Source organism: Centroberyx affinis, unplaced genomic scaffold (assembly GCF_046629955.1).
Source record: "Centroberyx affinis isolate AG114_WGS23_722 - 3 ecotype Tasmania unplaced genomic scaffold, CSIRO-AGI_Caff_v1 ptg001272l_1, whole genome shotgun sequence".
NCBI classification, from domain to species: domain Eukaryota; kingdom Metazoa; phylum Chordata; class Actinopteri; order Beryciformes; family Berycidae; genus Centroberyx; species Centroberyx affinis.
The window spans coordinates 165,427-184,891 of record NW_027279781.1 but is presented as its reverse complement, the minus strand read 5'-3'; the positions used below and the strand labels follow the sequence as shown (position 1 = coordinate 184,891).

The 19,465-nt window shown below is 43.7% G+C and overlaps 1 protein-coding gene across 3 annotated transcripts; it reads left to right on the top strand.

Moving 5' to 3' along the window:
• Window positions 1–129: 129 nt before the first annotated feature.
• On the top strand, window positions 130–18,924 carry tmc6b (transmembrane channel-like 6b). Of its 3 annotated transcripts, none has more exons than XM_071525130.1 (21): window positions 130–208; window positions 7,316–7,508; window positions 8,275–8,405; window positions 8,500–8,667; window positions 9,906–10,070; window positions 11,053–11,161; window positions 11,258–11,342; window positions 12,477–12,737; window positions 13,352–13,566; window positions 13,723–13,867; window positions 14,396–14,551; window positions 15,050–15,228; window positions 15,334–15,424; window positions 15,593–15,690; window positions 16,487–16,582; window positions 16,693–16,768; window positions 17,230–17,363; window positions 17,910–18,086; window positions 18,308–18,386; window positions 18,560–18,646; window positions 18,786–18,924. In XM_071525130.1, the coding sequence occupies exons 2-21, from the start codon at window positions 7,453–7,455 to the stop codon at window positions 18,798–18,800; spliced, it is 2,523 nt and encodes an 840-aa protein (XP_071381231.1). In that variant the 5' UTR covers window positions 130–208; window positions 7,316–7,452; the 3' UTR covers window positions 18,801–18,924. The 3 variants fall into 3 exon arrangements, with proteins under 3 accessions (XP_071381231.1, XP_071381232.1, XP_071381230.1); XM_071525131.1 differs by lacking the exon at window positions 130–208 and adding an exon at window positions 2,735–2,766; XM_071525129.1 differs by lacking the exon at window positions 130–208 and adding an exon at window positions 2,976–3,407.
• Window positions 18,925–19,465: the final 541 nt, after the last annotated feature.

Below are 19,465 nucleotides of genomic sequence, written 5' to 3'. Positions count from 1 at the left end.
ACTGACTGCAGCTTCCTTCGATAGGTCAGGAAATCACATGACAGGATGCAGAAATAGGCGTTGCTTTGGTGGCTGAAATATCTTATTTCACAAGATAGCAAAAAATACACACAGTCCATACATGGGTGTATATGCACATGCGCACACACACACACACACACACAATGGACTGACGAGAAAGTGACAATATGCTGAAGGCTGTAAATAGGTGAGTACAGTTGATGGGGGTTGGATTAAGGTTGATGGATTCGGTCACCATCAGATTGAGACTGGACACTTTAGGTGATGGGAGAGACATGCAGTTTAGGTTTTTATAGGGTAGTTTTGACATGTTTATGTACAGCATGCAGGACTAGGAAGGTTACTTTCAAAATGTGATCCGTTACATTTTACTAACTGCTGTCCAAGTACTTTCTGCTAGATTACCCAAACTGTAAAGCAGTTTCAGTTTCAGATTTCTTTCAGTTGCCTCTGGATTACTTTGTTGAGAAAATCCGTAAAATTCAAAGCTAAATACACAATTTGTTCCAAATTACATCAGATCAAGATGTGTGAAGTGATACTTGTCTAAAATGTCACTATCAATAAGAGCTTTTTTCCTTCAAACGTGTCGTTATCAAGCATCACCTGCCTTTTTCATTAAGTGTAACGTATTATAGTTAGGAATTTTTAACCAATTTTTTAATCAATTGCTCACAAACCTGGCCTGACCATAAATTTCTGGTGCACACACTTTCATGTATGTGAGTTTCAGGTGAATCTTCAGCAGTGTTTAATCATTTGGAAACTGTTGAAATCCATGAGAGCATTTCAGCAGAAATGGCTTCACCTCCCACTCAACCACAGAAACGTACAAGGCCACAAGTAATTTCCATTTAAACATCGAACAAAAAGTTCGGAAATTTGTGTTTGGTAGATTATTTCTCTGTTGTAACAATGCTTGGCAATACATTTTATACCGTTGGAAAGCCTGTTTATTTCCCTTTTAAATGGTGCCTCATTTGTAAGGAACATGCATTTGTGGGATGAGCAGCACAGCTGAGTATGTGGGTTGCGCTCATGTAAAATTTGCCAAATCTTCTCTGCCAATGCCAAACAGCTTATTCTGCTGTTGCTATTGACTCTTGTTTGGTGTTGTTTGGTGGATTGGATGATTGAAGTCTATCAGTAACAAGGAAGAAACAAGACATATTGGCAATTTTACAATTTATTCATTTAACAAACAGTCAGGAGCCTCAGTAGCGTGTGGAAGAACCATACACAGCCACAACAGCCTGGCACCTCCTCCTCATGCTGGTCACCAGCCTGGTCACACACTGCTGTGGGATGGCATTCCACTCCTCAACCAGGATTTGTCGCAAGTCAGCCAACGTGGTTGTGTTGGTCACTCTAGCACGAACAGCACGCCCAAGCTGATCCCATAAGTGTTCAATTGGGTTGAGGTCAGGACTGTTGGCAGGCCATTCCATTCTCTCTACTCCCAAATTCTGGAGGTAGTCTCTGATAAACCCCGCTCTGTGGGGGCGAGCGTTGTCATCTTGGAGGATGGAGTTCGGTCCCAGACTGTGGAGATATGGGATTGCCACTGGTTGCGGAATCTCATCTCGATATCTCTCTGCATTGAGATCGCCTCCGATGATGACAAGCCTCGTTTTTCCAGTGATGGAGATGCCGCCCCACACCATCACACTGCCTCCACCAAAAGGTGTTATTCTATCGGTGCAGCAATCAGCATAGCGTTCTCCCCGTCTTCTCCACACTTTGACCCTACGATCCAACTTCCGTAGGCAGAATCTGGACTCATCCCTGAACATAACGTTCCTCCACATGTTCAGGTTCCAGTGCAGGTGCCAATCAGGTACCTGATTGTCAGCACCTGGGGGTACCGGAAGCTCAAAACAAGAGTCAATAGCAACAGCAGAATAAGCTGTTTGGCATTGGCAGAGAAGATTTGGCAAATTTTTCATGAGCGCAACCCACATACTCAGCTGTGCTGCTCATCCCACAAATGCATGTTCCTTACAAATGAGGCACCATTTAAAAGGGAAATAAACAGGCTTTCCAACGGTATAAAATGTATTGCCAAGAAGCATTGTTACAACAGAGAAATAATCTACCAAACACAAATTTCCGAACTTTTTGTTCGATGTTTATAAAGATACAGAAGTCAATTCCCATGTGCTAAAATCAAGCCCACTGTGGTGAACGTTTCATAATGTGTTACCTTTCTGGATGTAGGGAGGTTTAGACAGAGAATGCTTCTGACACTGCCATTACAGACTGAGCTGTGGAATGAGAACAAACACACATGAATTTAAAGCTCATGTGCTTTTTAGACACATGTTGGTTTTCTTATGTGAACAATTTATTTCAAGTTGTACTTCAGATGTGAAAATGTCAGTTCATAGGTGAAAAATGTTTTTTGTTTTTTTTCACTTATTACCTGCCATTAGATATGACAATATTTGTTTCACATGTGAAAACTTTTCAGAAGTGAAAATGTCAGATGTTGACATATGAAAACCAATATGTGTTGTACACGTGGTGTAATTATGGGGTTTCACATGTGACTTTTTCATAAGGGCAATGATGATTTCAAACGAATCTGTGTCTATGTAAAATCATTCATGACATGAAACACCTCGCATACTCCAGGCTTGTTTTGCACCGATACTGTAGGTGTGGCCAGGCATAGGTGAGGGAGGGGAAGGGACTGTGGACTTTGTCATAAAACTTTTGAAGAACATTTCACCTTAGCAGTCACAGGTAGGGCTGTTTGTATTACCTTTAAATTCAAACTTCCCTTTTTGTCAGGCTTTTTTCCTCATTCTTTGCATGCAATTAGAAGTCTATTATCTTCATAGTAAGATGTGTTATGTAGGCTAATAGCTTATCTTACACAACTTGCAGTGAAGGTTTTTCAACAACCAGTGTAGACTAACCTATAGGCTAGCTCGACTTCCCTTAGCCATCTTCCTGTCAGATTACTAATTTTCTGATGTTAATCGAAACATTGTGATTGCTTAATCGACCCGACACACGATTTTAGACTGCCTCCATATTATTTGCAGTGTGTATAGAGACAAATACCGGTAGAATAATAGGGCAGTACCACGGGTGGAAACATTTGGGGGTGAAATGTACATTACGCGGTTATCAGTCGAGCATGATACCAGCCGTGGGGTTCAGTCTAATGGGAAGAAAACGGAGCTACCATTCCTAGCTGTCCATTTTCCAGTTGTGTAGTAAAAAACGAAATAGAGGACTTGTAGCAGTAATAGCCACTCAGCCACCCCCCGTAGAAAATGGTTTGTCCCTGCTGCCTGGTTACCCCTGTAGACTGTTTTGACTGACAGAGTGAACGGCTGTACATCTGCTTCAACGGGTTTGGCGAGTTTACTGACGGGGTGAGTGAACTTACTTTGGGCAGATTATAGCAAGCCTGACTGTTATGTTATTTCATCTGACACTTTTTTTTTAATAAACTGCCGATTGTTGTCACCTCAAATATAAACTTTTTCAACGTCATGAAACTCATGACAGGTTGAAAACCCGCAGCCTGCCGTTAACTCGTCAGTTGGACTAACAGTTAGTTAACTTAGCCAACTTCACTAAACACCGGTCAACAGAAAGCACAAGGTTTTCATAGACAGATATGATGCTCAGTGGTTTTTTTTTTTTTTAAAGCTGAGAAAGAACAAACTGCTATCGCAATTGGCCCTGTGTGACTTTAAGATTTGGCTACAGATTTGACCTCGTTTTGTAGAAAAGCTTGCAGAAGTGATCACAAATGCATAATCTCGGGTCAGTGAGCCTTTGTAGCCTATTGTGTAACGGCAGGGTTGCATTTTGTTGCTGTGAGAAAACCAGTCTAAATCTTTCTTTATTAACGTACTTAAATGTAAGCATTTCTCTGTGCTTTCTCGTGTCTTATTGAGTGTGTTAGTGTGTGATAAATACATACATACATACATACATACATACATACATACATACATACATATACATAAGATTACATTGTCTTAAGAAACTGCAACCCTGGATGACCAGTAAGACAGTGATGGCAGGAAAAAGTTGTTGAGAAGATACACATTTATAATGCATTCATTGCATTAGAAGGGAGGGTCAACATACAAGGCATACAGTCTATAGCAGGAGAAAAAGTCTTTCTGCCACATCTTTGTCCTTCTCTTAGCTTGGCTTGGGAGTTTCAAGTTTCAGTGATGGAGCCAACAGCGAACCTATAATTTTGGTGTCCTTTTTTTGAATGGAGTAGGAGAGACCTTTAGTATCATGGGCAGTATAGTGCAGTAATTGTGTGTGTGTGTGTTTGCGTGCCTGACTATGTTAGAGAGAGACAAGAGAGCAAGCTGTGGTAATTGCTTGCACATTTTCTACTTTTTCTCCCTTTTTCCTCCCTATTTCTCCCCTACGAGTATTCCTACTCTCCGTCTCCTCCATTGCTCTCTTCTGCCTTTCTCCTTAAACCCTTTCTTAACTTTTCCTTTAGCTTCGCCTCCAGCTGTTGGACCTGGGGCCCCTCAAACTGTTATTTCCTTCCTTATCTCTCCACTAGGAAAAACACCACGACATTAGGCTCTCTACCAAAATACAGATTTTTCCTCTTGCAGTTCTGCTCTTTTACCCCCATCTATTCTCTCTCTGTCACCCCCCTTTCTTGAGGCAAACAGTAATGCCTAACTCAAAACATCAGGCTATTGAAACAAAAGTCTGCCTCCATAGCTTTGTGCCTCTCTACTCCCTCTGTTGGTTTTTCTCAGTACTCTGGGAACTGATTATCATGCAGTTGTTGAAAGCTGTCAGGACATATTTCTTTACACCATTTGCTTCCCTGCGCGCCCATATCCGCCAATAACCCCCTTCTGTTTTCCATTTCATCCTGTGAATAATTGTACTCATTTATGTAATGTTAAGCTGTGTTTTCATTTGGGGACAGGTTTGTTTAGACTAGATCCCTTCATTATGGCTTATGTTGGACTGCTCTTCAGTACCTCTCGCAGCTCTGGTGCGACTTTGTTTTGATTTGTACTAGACAACTTGTTTCCTTCTTAAATCCGTTTTCTAACAAACTTCTACCCCTGTGTAAACTCACATGAAGCTAATCTGTGCTCCGTTGCCCCCCATTATGTTTTCCAACCATATTTTGTTTGGCAGCAGTACAGCTCAACTCTGACCTTTTGTCAGATTGTGTTTAGAGTTTGTCCCACCCCCTCAAAATCCTCCCCTGCTGCGACAGTCTCCGAAGATCACACACACACATGCACATAAGCACATAAAAAAAGACACACAAAGACGCTGCAAGGCCAAAGTGCTCACTGTCAGAGCGAGAGAATGACCAGCCACCCCAGCAATGCTGAAATCAGCGCTTCACTGCAGCGCTCTCTTGTCTGTGGTATTATGTTTGTGTCTGTCTCTCTGCCCTGCGAGAGTGAGAGACTGACAGAATCAGAGTAGTACAGAAGGAGGCAGCCAAATGGACAGAAAGGAATATGTGGAATAAGAGATGGAGACTTAGGGAAAGTGTAACATGATCCTGGAAACTTCAGGTAATGAGAAAAGTATGTTAGAAACACAGAGAGAGAGAGACAGAGCAGATGGATGCTGCAGATTTTCATCACAGGCCCTGAAAAGAACAAGCTGAAAAGACGGATTGATGCCTGAAAAGAGAATGAATGTGATTGTGAGCGTGTGGCATTTTGTAGCCATTCGATCAGTGTGTCGGCTGACAGTCGCGGCTCCGCCCTGCTGCCTGGCTGTGCTGCTGATCTCATAGCATGTCAGGAAAAGAAGCAGAGAGACCTCCACCCTTTAGAGGAACTCTGGGCCTCTACTGTATCTACAATATGGACACACCCACACGCACAGATAATGACTAAAATATGCAAACACACAATACACTTTACATAGGACACACATGTAAACAAATAGCCTACAACTCACTTGTGCCTGCGATTTGGTGGATGCTTTTATCCGAAGCGCCTTACTGTATCATGAGACACATTTTTACATGTTTAGCATGGTTGGTCCTCAATGAACTCTCAAGCTTGGTAGCATCAGTACCACACTTTGCCCATTAAACTGTACAACACCCCTTAACTCATAGCTCATATACTGTATATGGATATGTTTGTATCAGAGGTGGGGACTTCTGGTGACTTGGATTTGTGCCTCAAGACCTGAGACTGATTTGGGACTCAAGCAAAGTTGACTTGGTCACACCTCTGGTTTGTATGTGTGTGACAAGGCCAGCTGTTTCTTTTGACAACAGATGTCCAAAGAGAAATCATTAAACAAAATGTATGTCTATTTATTGTGGTTTGTTTATCCACAGTCCCTCCTCTGCTCTACCAAGGGTGGCCTGGATAAAGCTGGGAAAGTGGTTTTATTGGTCACTAATGAATATCTGGATTCAATTTTCTTCAATCCCAAACACTCCAGTAGTTTTTTATTACATGACTTTGATGATCATGTTGCAACTAAAGACATGTTTTGTAACAACAGGAAATGTCTTCTTTATGTCTTTGCTGAAAGTTTATATGCAAAATGTTGCACGTAATTTAAGACAGATTTTTGGAGTGAAATGGGACCTGCGTATGGGTGCTCATGTTAAAATGCACACAGGGACACAAACACACACTCCCTCCAAGACCCGATATGACGCACTGTGACTGAGCTTTGACAATGAATCATTCTGTCTCCGCTCTCATGAATATTCACTGGTGAAACCATGCCATCTGACTCTGACCACAGTCCTCATTACAGACAGCTTGACAAAGGAGTGCTCATGACTAGACATAATGGCGTAATCCCTCATGACAAGTCATCTTTATGAGAGTGTCATTGTCACATTGTGATGATCATTACCGGCACTAAATGTAAACTGCACATAAAAACGAATGACCAAAGTCTTAAACAATATTCAAAGTTTTTCCTCCATGTGGCTTTTTTCTGAGCTTTTGATCATAATTATCTGATTGTATCTGTGCGATTCCTGCCCAGCTTCTTCCTACTGCTTCTCTCATCTGTTTCAAGTCCCAGAGCCCAGTCTTGCCTGATTTACATCTGATTCCTCTGGCTGTAACATACAAAAGTTCTCAATGGTGATTTACTCAAGCTTTGAGTTTTGTTCCCTCACTGTAACAGTGTGTGTCCCGGGGGAAATGAGTGCTCACCGGACAAGCAGCAACATGACGAGAGCAGATTACCTCCAGTAACTCAGCAGACATTCCTTCCCTCCCTCCGTCTCTCCCTCTTCTCATTGCTCCCCTCCTCCTTTTCTCCGCCTCTCTCTCAGGTAGAGGAATAAACACCATGACAGGGGAGCGGAGGGCAGGTCTGAGCAGGTGAGGGTGTGATCCCTCTATGATTGGTCAACAGAGACGGCCGGCCGGACAGACCGAGACCCGATAGAGGAGAAGAAGAAGAAGAAGAATGGCTCGCATTGTTAACTTTGACCTGAACCACGTCTGCATGGAAGCCGGACTGGAGTGAGTATTAGAAAAGTCTAAGTCTTTCTCCTCATGTTCCTCCCACTTTCCGTCTCGGCTCATCTGCCATGAAGTCTTTTCTCTTCTAACCTCTTGATTTTTCTGTTTATTTTGCTATTGTCAAGCTGTCAGGTCGCTTCATGTTACTTGTGGTGAAGGCTGTGAGAAATACAGAGAGTGGGGAGAGAAAATAAGGAGTGGAGATGACAGGATTAGCTGTGCTCTTTGATGCCTTGCTAAACTTTAAACGGGAAGGCAGATCATAAACTCTCAGAGGGTTTTCGTGTGTGTTTTTGTGCCATGTGACCTACTGCTAACCTCTGCTCCATTGTCTTCACAGAAAAGACTCTTATTTGTTTGGTTGAAAGGGTGTTTGAGTGTGTGTGTGTGTGTGTGTGTGTGTGTGTGTGTGTGTGTGTGTGTGTTTCCATACCTTGTGTCTCTGTGAAAGTGAGTGCTTTTGTTTGCAAATGATACAGACCAGATTCCCTTCTGTGTGACTCTCTTCCTGTGGTGTTTGGTTGCAATCCCCCTCCCCCGGGAGTTTGGGCCTCTTACAGCGGCTTCCTCTGGGATTTGAGTCAGAGGGTTATCATACGTATACACACTTTATTTGTAATGTGGTCAGTGGCCCGCAGGCCTCAGAGCATTGTGGGCTGGTATGTGTGTCTTTCAACTCAGAAAAGTTGCATGTTTCCAAGACTTGTATCTCCTTCTTCCCCACTTTTAAAAAATATTTCCTCACTTTCATGTGTCTCTCTGTCAGGAGTCCGTTGGATGAGGAAGGCGTTCATGACTCGTTCAACCAGCTGATCGCCGAGCAGACGCAGAGTGGAGGACTGTCTGAAGCTGTGGAGCTGCAGCAGCTACAGAGAGAACTGGACGAGGAGGGTCAAGGTACTGCGTGTTTGTATGCCTGAATTTATACGCAATAACAGTATCTCTATAATCTATCATCCTCCAATATGTTTTTTCCCCCCCCATCCCCCAGACCGTGTGGCCTGCCTGTCCAGCCCTGGGCGTGAGATGTGGGGAGGGAGGTGGGATCAAATGGAAGACGAACCGGAGGATGAAGCGGCCCAGTTAGACCCCCTCATAGCTGAACGTTGGTCCTCAGCCACCTTGAGAGTCCTTTCCTCCATGCCCAGTCGCACCATCGGTGGGTCCTGCAGACAGCTGGTTGAAAATGGCCTGATACTGATGGAGAGAAAGAGAGAGCGATGGATACAGAGGGATAAACGTGGCATTTCACTGTTGTCATGTGAAAACCTCCATTTTCTTGGTTTAACATCAGTTGAAGGATTACATGCTCCTCTATGGGTTAAGAAAAATTACCACCCTTGGGCGTATGAAACCCTTTCAAAACCCCTATATAAACTCACAAATGCATGATGACCAAGCTAAAAATAAGTCTTTTTTTCTTAGTTCCTGAAAAGTTGACATATTGGAGATACAAGGTTTTCACTGTATGCCGATGATATGCATCTGATGGATGCTTTTATCTAAAACACCCTACAGTACCATGCAGAAATACTTTGTTAGCATGGGTGTCCTCAGTGGGAGCAGATCCCCCAACCCCCTGGCTGTATTTGTGCCATGCACTACACATTATTTAGCTATAGACCCAGAAAGGGAGAGACTGTTCTGGCTGAGCAGAGTTTCATGAGGAAGCTGTTTGTATGTCAGGCGGTGCCATCTTCCTGTCAGCCTGTGTGGCAGGTCAGGTGCTTCAGCGCTGACAGAGACACTCTGGAGATGAAGGTGGCTTGATAGCTGCTATCTGACTGTGTCAGACGACATATATCTGCTTTGGCTCTCACCATCGGAAGCAGAAGTGGGGACTGACAGCTCATCTTTGGGTACTTGACACGGTGCAAACACCCACATAAACAGTTAATCTACATCCTGTGTTCCCTTGTAAAAACTATATTTTTTGACATACATGTTTTTACTATATACAACTTCCACTGATTATTTTAAATGGGAGATTACCTTTTCACTGTTGTTTTTACCTCTGCTAAGGTTATGTTTGTTTGTTTATCTGTCTGTCAGCAGGATATCTCAAAAACATACAAGCAGATAACCATGAAATTTGGTTTACTGATAGGCCTTGGGCCATGGAACAATTTATTACATTTTGTGGTGATCCGGAACTGAGATTTCTAGATAACTATGAAAATAACAGAGATAGACACTAGATTCCAAATCCCGAGGGTACATTTGCAGGGTCAAGAAATCAATTTAACTTAAAATTTAAGGGATAGGAATGATGTCTTTGGGTGTAACAGCAAGTTGAAGAATTGCTTAGTGTTGGCGGAGGTTTACACTCATAGAGTGCTTTCTAGTTTCTAAATCCCAGAACAGTCTGATCATTTACTTCTGTCCTCCTTCTTCTAGGCCGCAGCAGGGGAGCGATTATCTCTCAGTACTACAACAGGACCATGCAGCTGCGGAGACGCAAGCAGAGCAGACCCTCCATCCGAGACTTCTCCCGCTCAGCCAGACCCAGCATACGAGGCTACGGTGTGGAGACGGACGGCATGGAGGCCGATGGCGCAGAGAGTGAGAGGAAGCCCACACACTCGCACATGCACACTCAATTATGCAAACTTGCCGCTCTCATCTCTACGTATACTCACCGGTCACTTTATTATGTACATCTATCTAGTAGCAGCTGGTCGACTGTTGCTATAGCCCATTTATCATAAGGGCCGACAACGTGTGTGTTGTGAGATGCCCTTCTGCACACCATTGTTGTAAAGAGCTGCTATTTGAGCATTTGTGGTCTTTCTGTTAGCTTGAACAAGTCTGCCCGTTCTCCTCTGATCTCTCTCATAACAAGGTGCTTTCGGCTCACTGGATGTTTTTGTTCATCGCACCATTCTCTGTAAACTCTAGAGACTGTGGTGCATGAAAATCCCAGGAGGGCAGCTGTTTCTGAGATGCTGAACCGCCACGTCTGGCACCAACAATCAGACCACGGTCAAAGTCGCTTAGATAACGCATCTTGCCCATTCTAATGTTTGGTTGAACAAAAAAATTAAACCACTTCACCATGACTGCCTTATATATTGAGTTGCTGCCAGTGACCGGTGACTGTAATGTAGACACTAAAATAGAAATAAATCTATCTTTCCATTCTTTCTGATTTATATGGGGGGATACCGGTGCCTAATATTCTTCTTTATGTATTGAATGTATGTAGGCCTACTGGATGTAAACATTGTAGATATGTGAATGTAGGTCATGGGTATGTGATAAAGCAGCTATTTCCAGGTCATTTGACCTAATAGACCTAATAGATTATATATGGCACCTGTTACTCTTTCACAGCTTGCATCCTGAGGAAGGCTATGTATGTGCCGCAATGCGTTGGTGCTTTTTAAACATAAACATGTGTATGCTATGAATTAGCCAATAAATAATAAAGGCGTTTTACTTTTTGTATGGAAAGAGTGCCTTGGACACATTTCTTCTGTACAAATAAATCTATGTTTGACATGTTTTGTAATGGACCTGATGTTTTTCCATGTGTGTGTTCCAGTGAGTAAGAGGGACCGCCTGGTGAACAACCTGCAGAACCTGTCAGTGAGCGACAGAGTCAGGATGCTCAGAGCCATGCCGCTCAGCATCGCCGAGAAGAGTGAACTCAGGTAGACTGATCATTACACTCATTATACCAACTGGTCAGATTAATCTGCCTTTGTAAATCTGAATTCCTCACTCTCTCTCTGTTTGTGTGTCGCTAGGAGGTTAGCATTACAGAAGGAGAGGCGCTCATTTTCTGGCAGTCAGATCCCCTGTTGCAGTCGACTCAAGTATTACATCATCATTGTGAGTCACTTCTTTTTCTGGTGTACTTCCTGTATTCTAGTTTTTCCCACTAGAGGATGTCAAGTCCCATCCCAACACTGATAGTGTATCTAGATACCAGTTAGTATTTCTGTAGGCCCCTTCATAGATCAGACAATATACATTGAAAGTACAAAATATTAGGAACATCTTGCTGATTTTGAGTTGCAGCCCCTTTTGCACAATCCACATCTCAGTTGTCTCAAAGCTTAAAAATCCTTCTCTAACTCATCTGCTTCTCTTTATCCACATCTCCTCCTTTGTGATTGGTATAGATTTAGTAATGGAAATCAGTAAGGGATATTGGCTTTTACCTCGATTCTCAAAAAGAGTAAGTGTCCCCAGTATTTTGTATATTCAGTGTAGAATCACAATAGACGTGGCCTAGTAGCTGGAGCCACCCTACATGGGATTTGAACTATAACTAGGTGATTGAGTGTGAGGCTTTCCTGTTACACTGCATTCTGCACACACTGCCAACATGACATTTGTAATCATTATTTCAATCACTATTTCATGATGATCGGGGTTGTTCCTTTTTTTAAGAAAACCTTGACTCAATTTATACTTTTGGTTTACAGACCTGGAATGAGTGTAAAATCTGATTAGCAGCACAGTATTCTTAAAGATATCTGAATTATTATCAGTTCTTTGAAATATCTTGATATGTGGGACACACATATACAGCCTGCACAACACATTCCTCTTTGAGGCTGTAATTGGGTGTCAGTGGGTGTTTCCTGTAGTTGTTGTTATCTAGGCATTGTAATCGTCTTGTTGCCCAAGCATTTATGGCTCTCCGAGTGTGAGTCACAAGTTTCAGACTCACATAAGCACAAACACAAGTTGGCAATCTGCCTGGAATTTTACTGCTAAATTGTGACTAATTTTAGTAGATAATGGAAAAGTTTCACCATTTCTATTCTCCTATACAACACTATACAATACAGTATGATAATGTTTGATTGCCAGAATTCTCAAAATTTTCTTTTCTCCTTAGGCAATTCTTTACCACATAATTACCATGATATTCATTTACATAGAATCAAATGAATCACATCCCTCCTCTCTCTCTCTCTCCTCCCCTCCTCCTTTCTCTCTCTCTCTTTCCCCCAGGCTGCGAGACAGAGTTGGTACAGCTGGCTGTCTTTCCTGCACTCCCTCCAGCTGTGGCAGGTGCCGCTCAAGAGAGTGAGTGGGCGTTTCGGCACTGGCGTCCTCTCGTACTTCCTTTTCCTGAAGACCCTCCTCTTCTTCAACCTCTTTCTGTTCCTGGTGATCGGTGCGTTCCTGGTGCTGCCCCAGGCTGTGCACCCGCCGGCCCTGCTGCCTCAGGGACGAGCCCCCTTCAGTGGGCTGGAGCTCCTCACTGGAGTGGTAAGCACCGGTGTGCTGCAGTAATACATTATCACAATACCTCTCAAAGACACTTTAGGCTTTATGTTTTTATAAACACTCACTACACAATTGGTGAGTAGTTGCATATCAAGTTCATGAAAAAAGGAAAGAAACACACAGCTGTATTGGGGAGGTGCAGGCCAACGGGGTTTAACAAGCCTAAACAGAGTCGCCACACACTCACAGCTCCGATGCATGGATTTATTAAGACATCACATTAAACCAACGTTTCAGCAGGTCATGCTGCCTTCATCAGGGTTAAGTCTTTAGGTAGTCAAGTTAAGAGACAAGTGTGTGACGACTCTTTTTTTGCATATCAAGTTCAGCCACGTTCATGATGTGTGATAAACTATAAACTATGTAATCGTAGCACAGCAGTCCTTAGCTATAAATATACACAAGCAGGTGGGGCTAAGTGAAACAAAAATCAGGAAAAATACGTATGTTAGCAAGGTACATACTCATCCCCCATTTGTAGATTCCGAGCCAGATTCCGTGTATCGATATGAGCCAGCAGACTTATTATAGAATGGATTACCTGGAAGCTCTGTTACCACACAAATAAGCGTCTTTTCCATCTCTCCCCGCCTCAGGGTTACTTCTCAGACTCGGTGATGTACTACGGCTACTACTCAAACTTGATGCTGCGTAAGAGCTTCAGGGACGATGGCAGAGGGCAGAATCTCTCTGTGTCCAATGCAACCGGGCTGGACGGTGCGTCGCAGCGCCTCTCCTACAACATGCCGCTCGCCTACTTCTTCACCATAGGAGTGGCCTTCTTCATCACATGTATCATCCTTGTGTACAGGTACAGTGTGTCTTTTGAGGGACGCATTTCGACCATACTGAACATGAAAATGTACCTCGAAACATGGGACTATTTTAAACATAAAGGGCTTTACATTGAAAATTATCTGGCTTATATTATATATATGTACATGTTTATATGCGATCGATCCAACAGCATGTCGAAGTCGTTTGGCCAGAGTTTCCGCATTGACAAGTCCCATGGTTTACTGGCTGTGAAGGCCTTCTGCTCCTGGGACTTCAAAGTCATCAAGAAGTCTTCTGTCAAACTCATGTCTGAAAACATCTGCACCCAGCTCAAGGTACACACACACACACACACACACACACACACACACACTTAGGAAAGCACATTCTCTCTCTCCCTCTCTGTCACTGTTGGGAACATAATTGGCCGACAGGAATGCAATGAACTAATGCATTCTTTTCCTTCTTCATTCCTCCTTTCCCCCTCCTCTCTCTCCTCTTTCCCCTCGTCTCTCTCCCCTGTCCCCCTCGTCTCTCTCCTCTTTCTCGCTCCTCTCTCTCCTCTTTCACCCTCCTCTTTCTCCCCTTTCCCCATCGTCTCCCTCCCCTCTCTCCTCTCTCCTCTCTCCTCCCTCTTGTCTCTCTCCTCTTTCCCCCTCCTCTCTCTCCCCTGTCCCCATTGTCTCTCTCCCCTCTCTCCTCTCTCCTCCCCCTCGTCTCTCTCCTCTTTCCCCCTCATCTCTCTTGCCTGTCTCTCTCCCCTGTCCCCCTCGTCTCTCTCCTCTTTCCCCTTGTCTCTCTCTCTCTCCCCCTTGTCTCTCTTCTCTTTCCCCTTCATCTCTCTCCTCTTTCCCCCTCTCCAGGAGCTGCTGGCGGAGGTGACTCATAAGCATGTCAAGAAGACAATGAGCCAGAGACTGTGGAGACTGATGGTTCATGGCCTTGCATGGGCTATCTGTATTGGCAGCACCATTGCCTGCGCGCTAGCCGTTTACTATTTCTCTGAATTCATGCACAAGGTGAGGGAGGGTGTATCCAGGGTCCAAAATCAAAACACCTGCTTAGTGCCAAATGCTGGTAACATTTGTCTTTTGTGGATAAATCAATAACGGACACCAACATTTGTTTTATATAGTCTTTGGTCTTTGCCTGTTCTCAAACCTTGTCCCTCCTGACCACCGTACACTCTCCCTAACTGTGAGACAATTAAATCAAAGCAAAACAATGGCTCTGTATCAAACAGGCTCCTGATTGGCTGCAAGTATACAAAGCAGTAGCGTCCAAACTTCTGCAAATATTTTAAATTAAAACTAATCTGCGCTTGTCTCTTAATTGCATATTCCACACAGTACCTGATTCTATTCTTGGCAGGTTCATTGTTTTTAGTTTACCAGGAAGATGACAGGACAACATGACATAACATGGAAATTAGATATTTATTCATTTGCAATTACAAATCTGGCTTCTTTTTCTGTCTAACTGTCCTCTGTTTTCTCTCCCCTCCCTCCCCCTGACAGGACCTCCAGGAAAGGGTTCGTTCCCTCAATAAAGACCCCTTGTCGGAGGAAGCCAGCCTGCTGGCTCTGCCTGTGGTGGTTTCCCTCATCAACCTGTTGCTGCCCGGCCTGTTCAACGCAGCAGCCTGGATGGAGGAGTACGACTCGCCCAGTGTACGCACATATGTCGCCATCTGCAGGTATGGACAGGGGAACTGCATGTTAGAAGTACAGAGTTAATGTTGGGAGTCTAAGAAGGTGCAAAGTTGATTGTCACCCTGTGGTTTGATGCCTGTGTTTTCTAGAAACCTGATGTTGAAAGTGAGTGTGTTGGGCGTCCTCTGCTACCACTGGCTGGGCAGAGTGCCTGTGGATCGTCAGACTCTCAACCTGCAGGTAAAATGCATGATGAGACTTGACTTTTGGCTCTTCCAGACTGTACACCTTTTCCTCACAGCTCTATTGAGAATATTGTCATTATCTTTGTGATTTGAATTTGTGTTGCTTGGCATGGTATTCTTCTGTGACTGACTGAGTGGTCTGTTTTGATGATATTGTCTCCAGTGCTGGGAGAATTTTGTTGGCCAGGAGCTGTATCGCTTCCTGCTCATGGACTTCATCTTCACTTGCCTAGACACCTTATTTGGAGAGTTTCTCTGGAGGTTGGTCATTCACAAGCTCTCTCTAACTCTCTCTCTCTCTCTCTCTCTCTCTTGATCCTCTTGGTGATAGCAAAAAGTTCCACAGATTAAAAGTCATGAAAAAGTTTCTATTTTAGCAGTTTGCATTAAGTAAAGGTCATTCTCTCTGGTTCTTTCCTTCCAACCATCAGGGAAACCCTTGTTTGGCTATGAATCTCTCTCTCTCTGTCTCTCTGTCTCTCTCTCTCTCTCTCTCTCTCTCAATTTCAATTCAATTCAATTCAATGTGCTTTATTGGCATGAAAGTTCACAGACAATATTGCCAAAGCATCAAGATGAATATCAGTCTAGGTGTGTGTGTGTGTGTGTGTGTGTGTGTGTGTGAGAGTCAGTGCCTGGACAGAGGAACTGGGTTGCTGCGTGTTCAGCTCCCATACCCAGAGCCTCCATCACAGAGTGAGGATCAGTAAACTATGTGAAGGAATTAATGTTTGTTGGTAACAAGGGTTACACACATTTTATATGCAGTATACAATAACATTCAAAGAGAAAAATATCAAATATGTGGGGTTTCAAGATATTGAGAGATTAAGATTATGTTAATAAAAAAGAAAATAAATAAATAAATGACTAAATAAATAAATACAATAAAATAAAAGTCTCTCTCTCTCTCTCTCTCTCTCTCTCTCTCTCTCTCTCTCTCTCTCTCTCTCTCTCTCTCTCTCTCTCCCTCTCTCTCTCTCTCACTCTCTCTGTCCATCTCTTTCTGTTCTCTTCCTTCATCTTATCCCATTTCTCTCTCCCCCACTGTCTGCAGGTTGTTTTCTGAGAAGGTGCTGAAGAGGAGTAGAAGACCAGTGTTTGATATCGCCAGGAACGTCCTGGAACTCATCTATGGACAAGCCTTGGCCTGGTACAAAATTTACTTTTGGGATATTTACACAATGATACTAATTTAACTCGAATTTGTGCTTGAACCCAGTTAATAAGATACAATAGAAAACAAAATGTTGTGCTTTTCAGGTTGGGTGTTCTCTTCACTCCTCTTCTGCCTGCAATACAGATTTTCAAACTCCTGCTGCTCTTCTATATTAAGAAGGTATTGTGGACTCCCTTGTTGTACTGTACTGGTACCCCGACTCTCTCTAGGCCAGTGATGCTGAACTGCCTCATCTTTGGCCTCCTTGGTCTACTCAAAGTCAGGGATGTAAACTTTCGGCGACAGTCACGGTTTTGATCCAAAAATGGGTCACTCAAGATGAAAAGTCAGATGATCTTAATGACAACCAGTCGGGTCGTTTACAAATGGTATCGGCGTCTTATAACCGGAGAACCCTGATTGGACAGTCAAAAATGTAAATATTGACTGCTCTACTAGTGTTTCTTTCTTTTGCGTCCTTCTTTCTCCCTCCATGTCAGCTACAACTATTTCCCATCTGTTTGATGGCCAGGTTGATGTTGAACTTGCTCTGTCTCAGCTCTGAGTTTCTGACTGTCAATAGGTGAATGGAGATGGAGGCGGTGACCTCTGACCTCGGCCTGTGTTGTTTCTCCCCGTAGGGCAGCCTGATGCTGAACTGCCAGGCTCCCAGGAAGCCGTACAGAGCCAGCCAGATGACCACCATCTTCATCACTCTGCTCTGCTTCCCCTCCTTCCTGGGTGCCTCCGTGTGTGTCACATACACCATGTGGAGGTACACACACACTCACACACACAAACATTCACACACACACATTCTGCTGCTGTGGACATTTTATTGACATAACATTTTATGCCCTTTACTCATCCCTAACCTTAGCAAAAGAATCATGTCCCTAATGAGATTTGGAAAACAGTTCTCACAAATGACCCCCTGTGATAGTGATAAACAGAGAACTCTCACACACACACACACACACACAAACACACATTGCCATGTTTCGATTACAGCACCAAATAGTGTTTACTCATCTTCTAAGTCTTAACATTTTCCTCCACAAATGCTTTCTGTGATCTTTTCACTTCTTGTTGCCTAGCTACATTTTATCTTAGCTACAGTATGTCAAAGAAATCAACATTGCTTTTTTGACCATGTGCTGTAAACATTTGGAGTTTTCCCAAACCGACCCTGCTGTAGAAAAAAAGGCATGTTTCATCTCTCCTCTCGCTCGTTGCACACATGCGCCTAAGAGCAAAGGCAGTGACAGATGTAGACTCAACACCTGTCTTCTGTCCTTCCTTCCTTCCTTCCTCCTACCAGTATCACGCCCTCGTCGTCGTGCGGTCCATTCCGCGGCCTCAAAACCATGTTCGAATCGGGGAAGATCTGGGTACAACAGCTGGAAAAAGACAACCCCAACCTGTCCTGGCTGGCCTGGGCACACTCCTACCTGGTGGAAAACCCTCTCTTCATTTTCCTGACAGCAGGCATCTTTCTGTGAGTGTATACACACACACACACACACACACACACAGGATGCTGCAGCCCGGTGATTAGAGACCAGAGGTTCAAGCCGCAGTGTCGGCTCTAGGGGCGCTGGTCTGTAGCTGACTTACGGGGTTCAATAAAGTGTCACACTGCATTATTATTAAGAGCTGTGTTGCATAGGCAAGTGCTGGTTATATTGATTCACTCTCTTTGTCTCTCCTTTCCATCAGGATAGTCATCTACTTCCACTCTCAGGTGGTGGACGGTCAGAGGAAGATCATCAGCTTACTACAGGAGCAGATAGAAAATGTAAGACAACACCTTTATTGCTCTGCCTCTCACTGGATCTCTTACATCCTTACTCTCTCATTTGCACTTCTTTTTTCTCTAACATTTATCTGTCCTTGGTGACAGCCAGTGTTTGACTTTGTCACCATCCCACCCTCCTCTTTACCTCCCTCTGTTTGTTTCTCTGTGTTCAGGAGGGAGAGGATAAGAAGTTTCTGATCACTCGCCTCCAATCCATCCACGAGCAGAAGCGTAGCTCCCCTCGCCGACTCACAAGCCAGGTCAGTCCTTACCGCTCCGCTGCTCGGCTTTACAACAGCTGTTCTAATGCAAATCTGTGCAACAGCGGGTATTTTTCTCTCCCTGGCTTCCTCTTTCAGTCACATCCAATCATACTCTTGCATTATCTTTTTTTTCTAGGACTCTACCTGTTAAGATCCCAAGAAAGAAGAGCCTCCCCGCTTCTCTGTGCACTGAGGTTTGGAGATCTTGAGAGCATTTGAGCAGAGAAACCTGTCCTCTTAAACCAGCGTGGATATAATTGGAATAGAATTGGGAGGCAAACTGGATATGCTCTCACTCCTGCCACTGTTTTGATTCGGAAATTCCCTTAAAATCAATTCTCATGTCTTATTTATTTGTTACATTTAAAATCCCCCCTGGTATTTATATCGTCAGGGCCTTTGGAGAGTGAGGGAATAAAGTGGAGGAGGGACCAGAGAGTAGAAAAGTCAGAGAGGTGAAACCACTGTCATGGAGAAACTGCAGTATTTCACTAAAGCATTATGGAGATCTGTGCCAATACGCCACTGCCAACATCCCATATAAGAAACAACCAGTGACTTTGTTTTAATAACAAGACCAGGCTGCCCTTTGTACTGAGGACTGTTTCAGATGGAATACCTTACGTTTAGGACGTTAAAGTGAAGGTGGACAAAATTGCTTTTAAGGACAATATTCTGAGCAATGGGAGTTGGATCGATTGGATTTGACGGCTCAAGAGAACAAAATTGAGTGGAGGAGAGAATTACGAGCTGAATTTCACAAGCGCACCCTGTGGTTGGACTGTCGTTGAGAGGCAAGCTGTGTTGCTGAGTTTG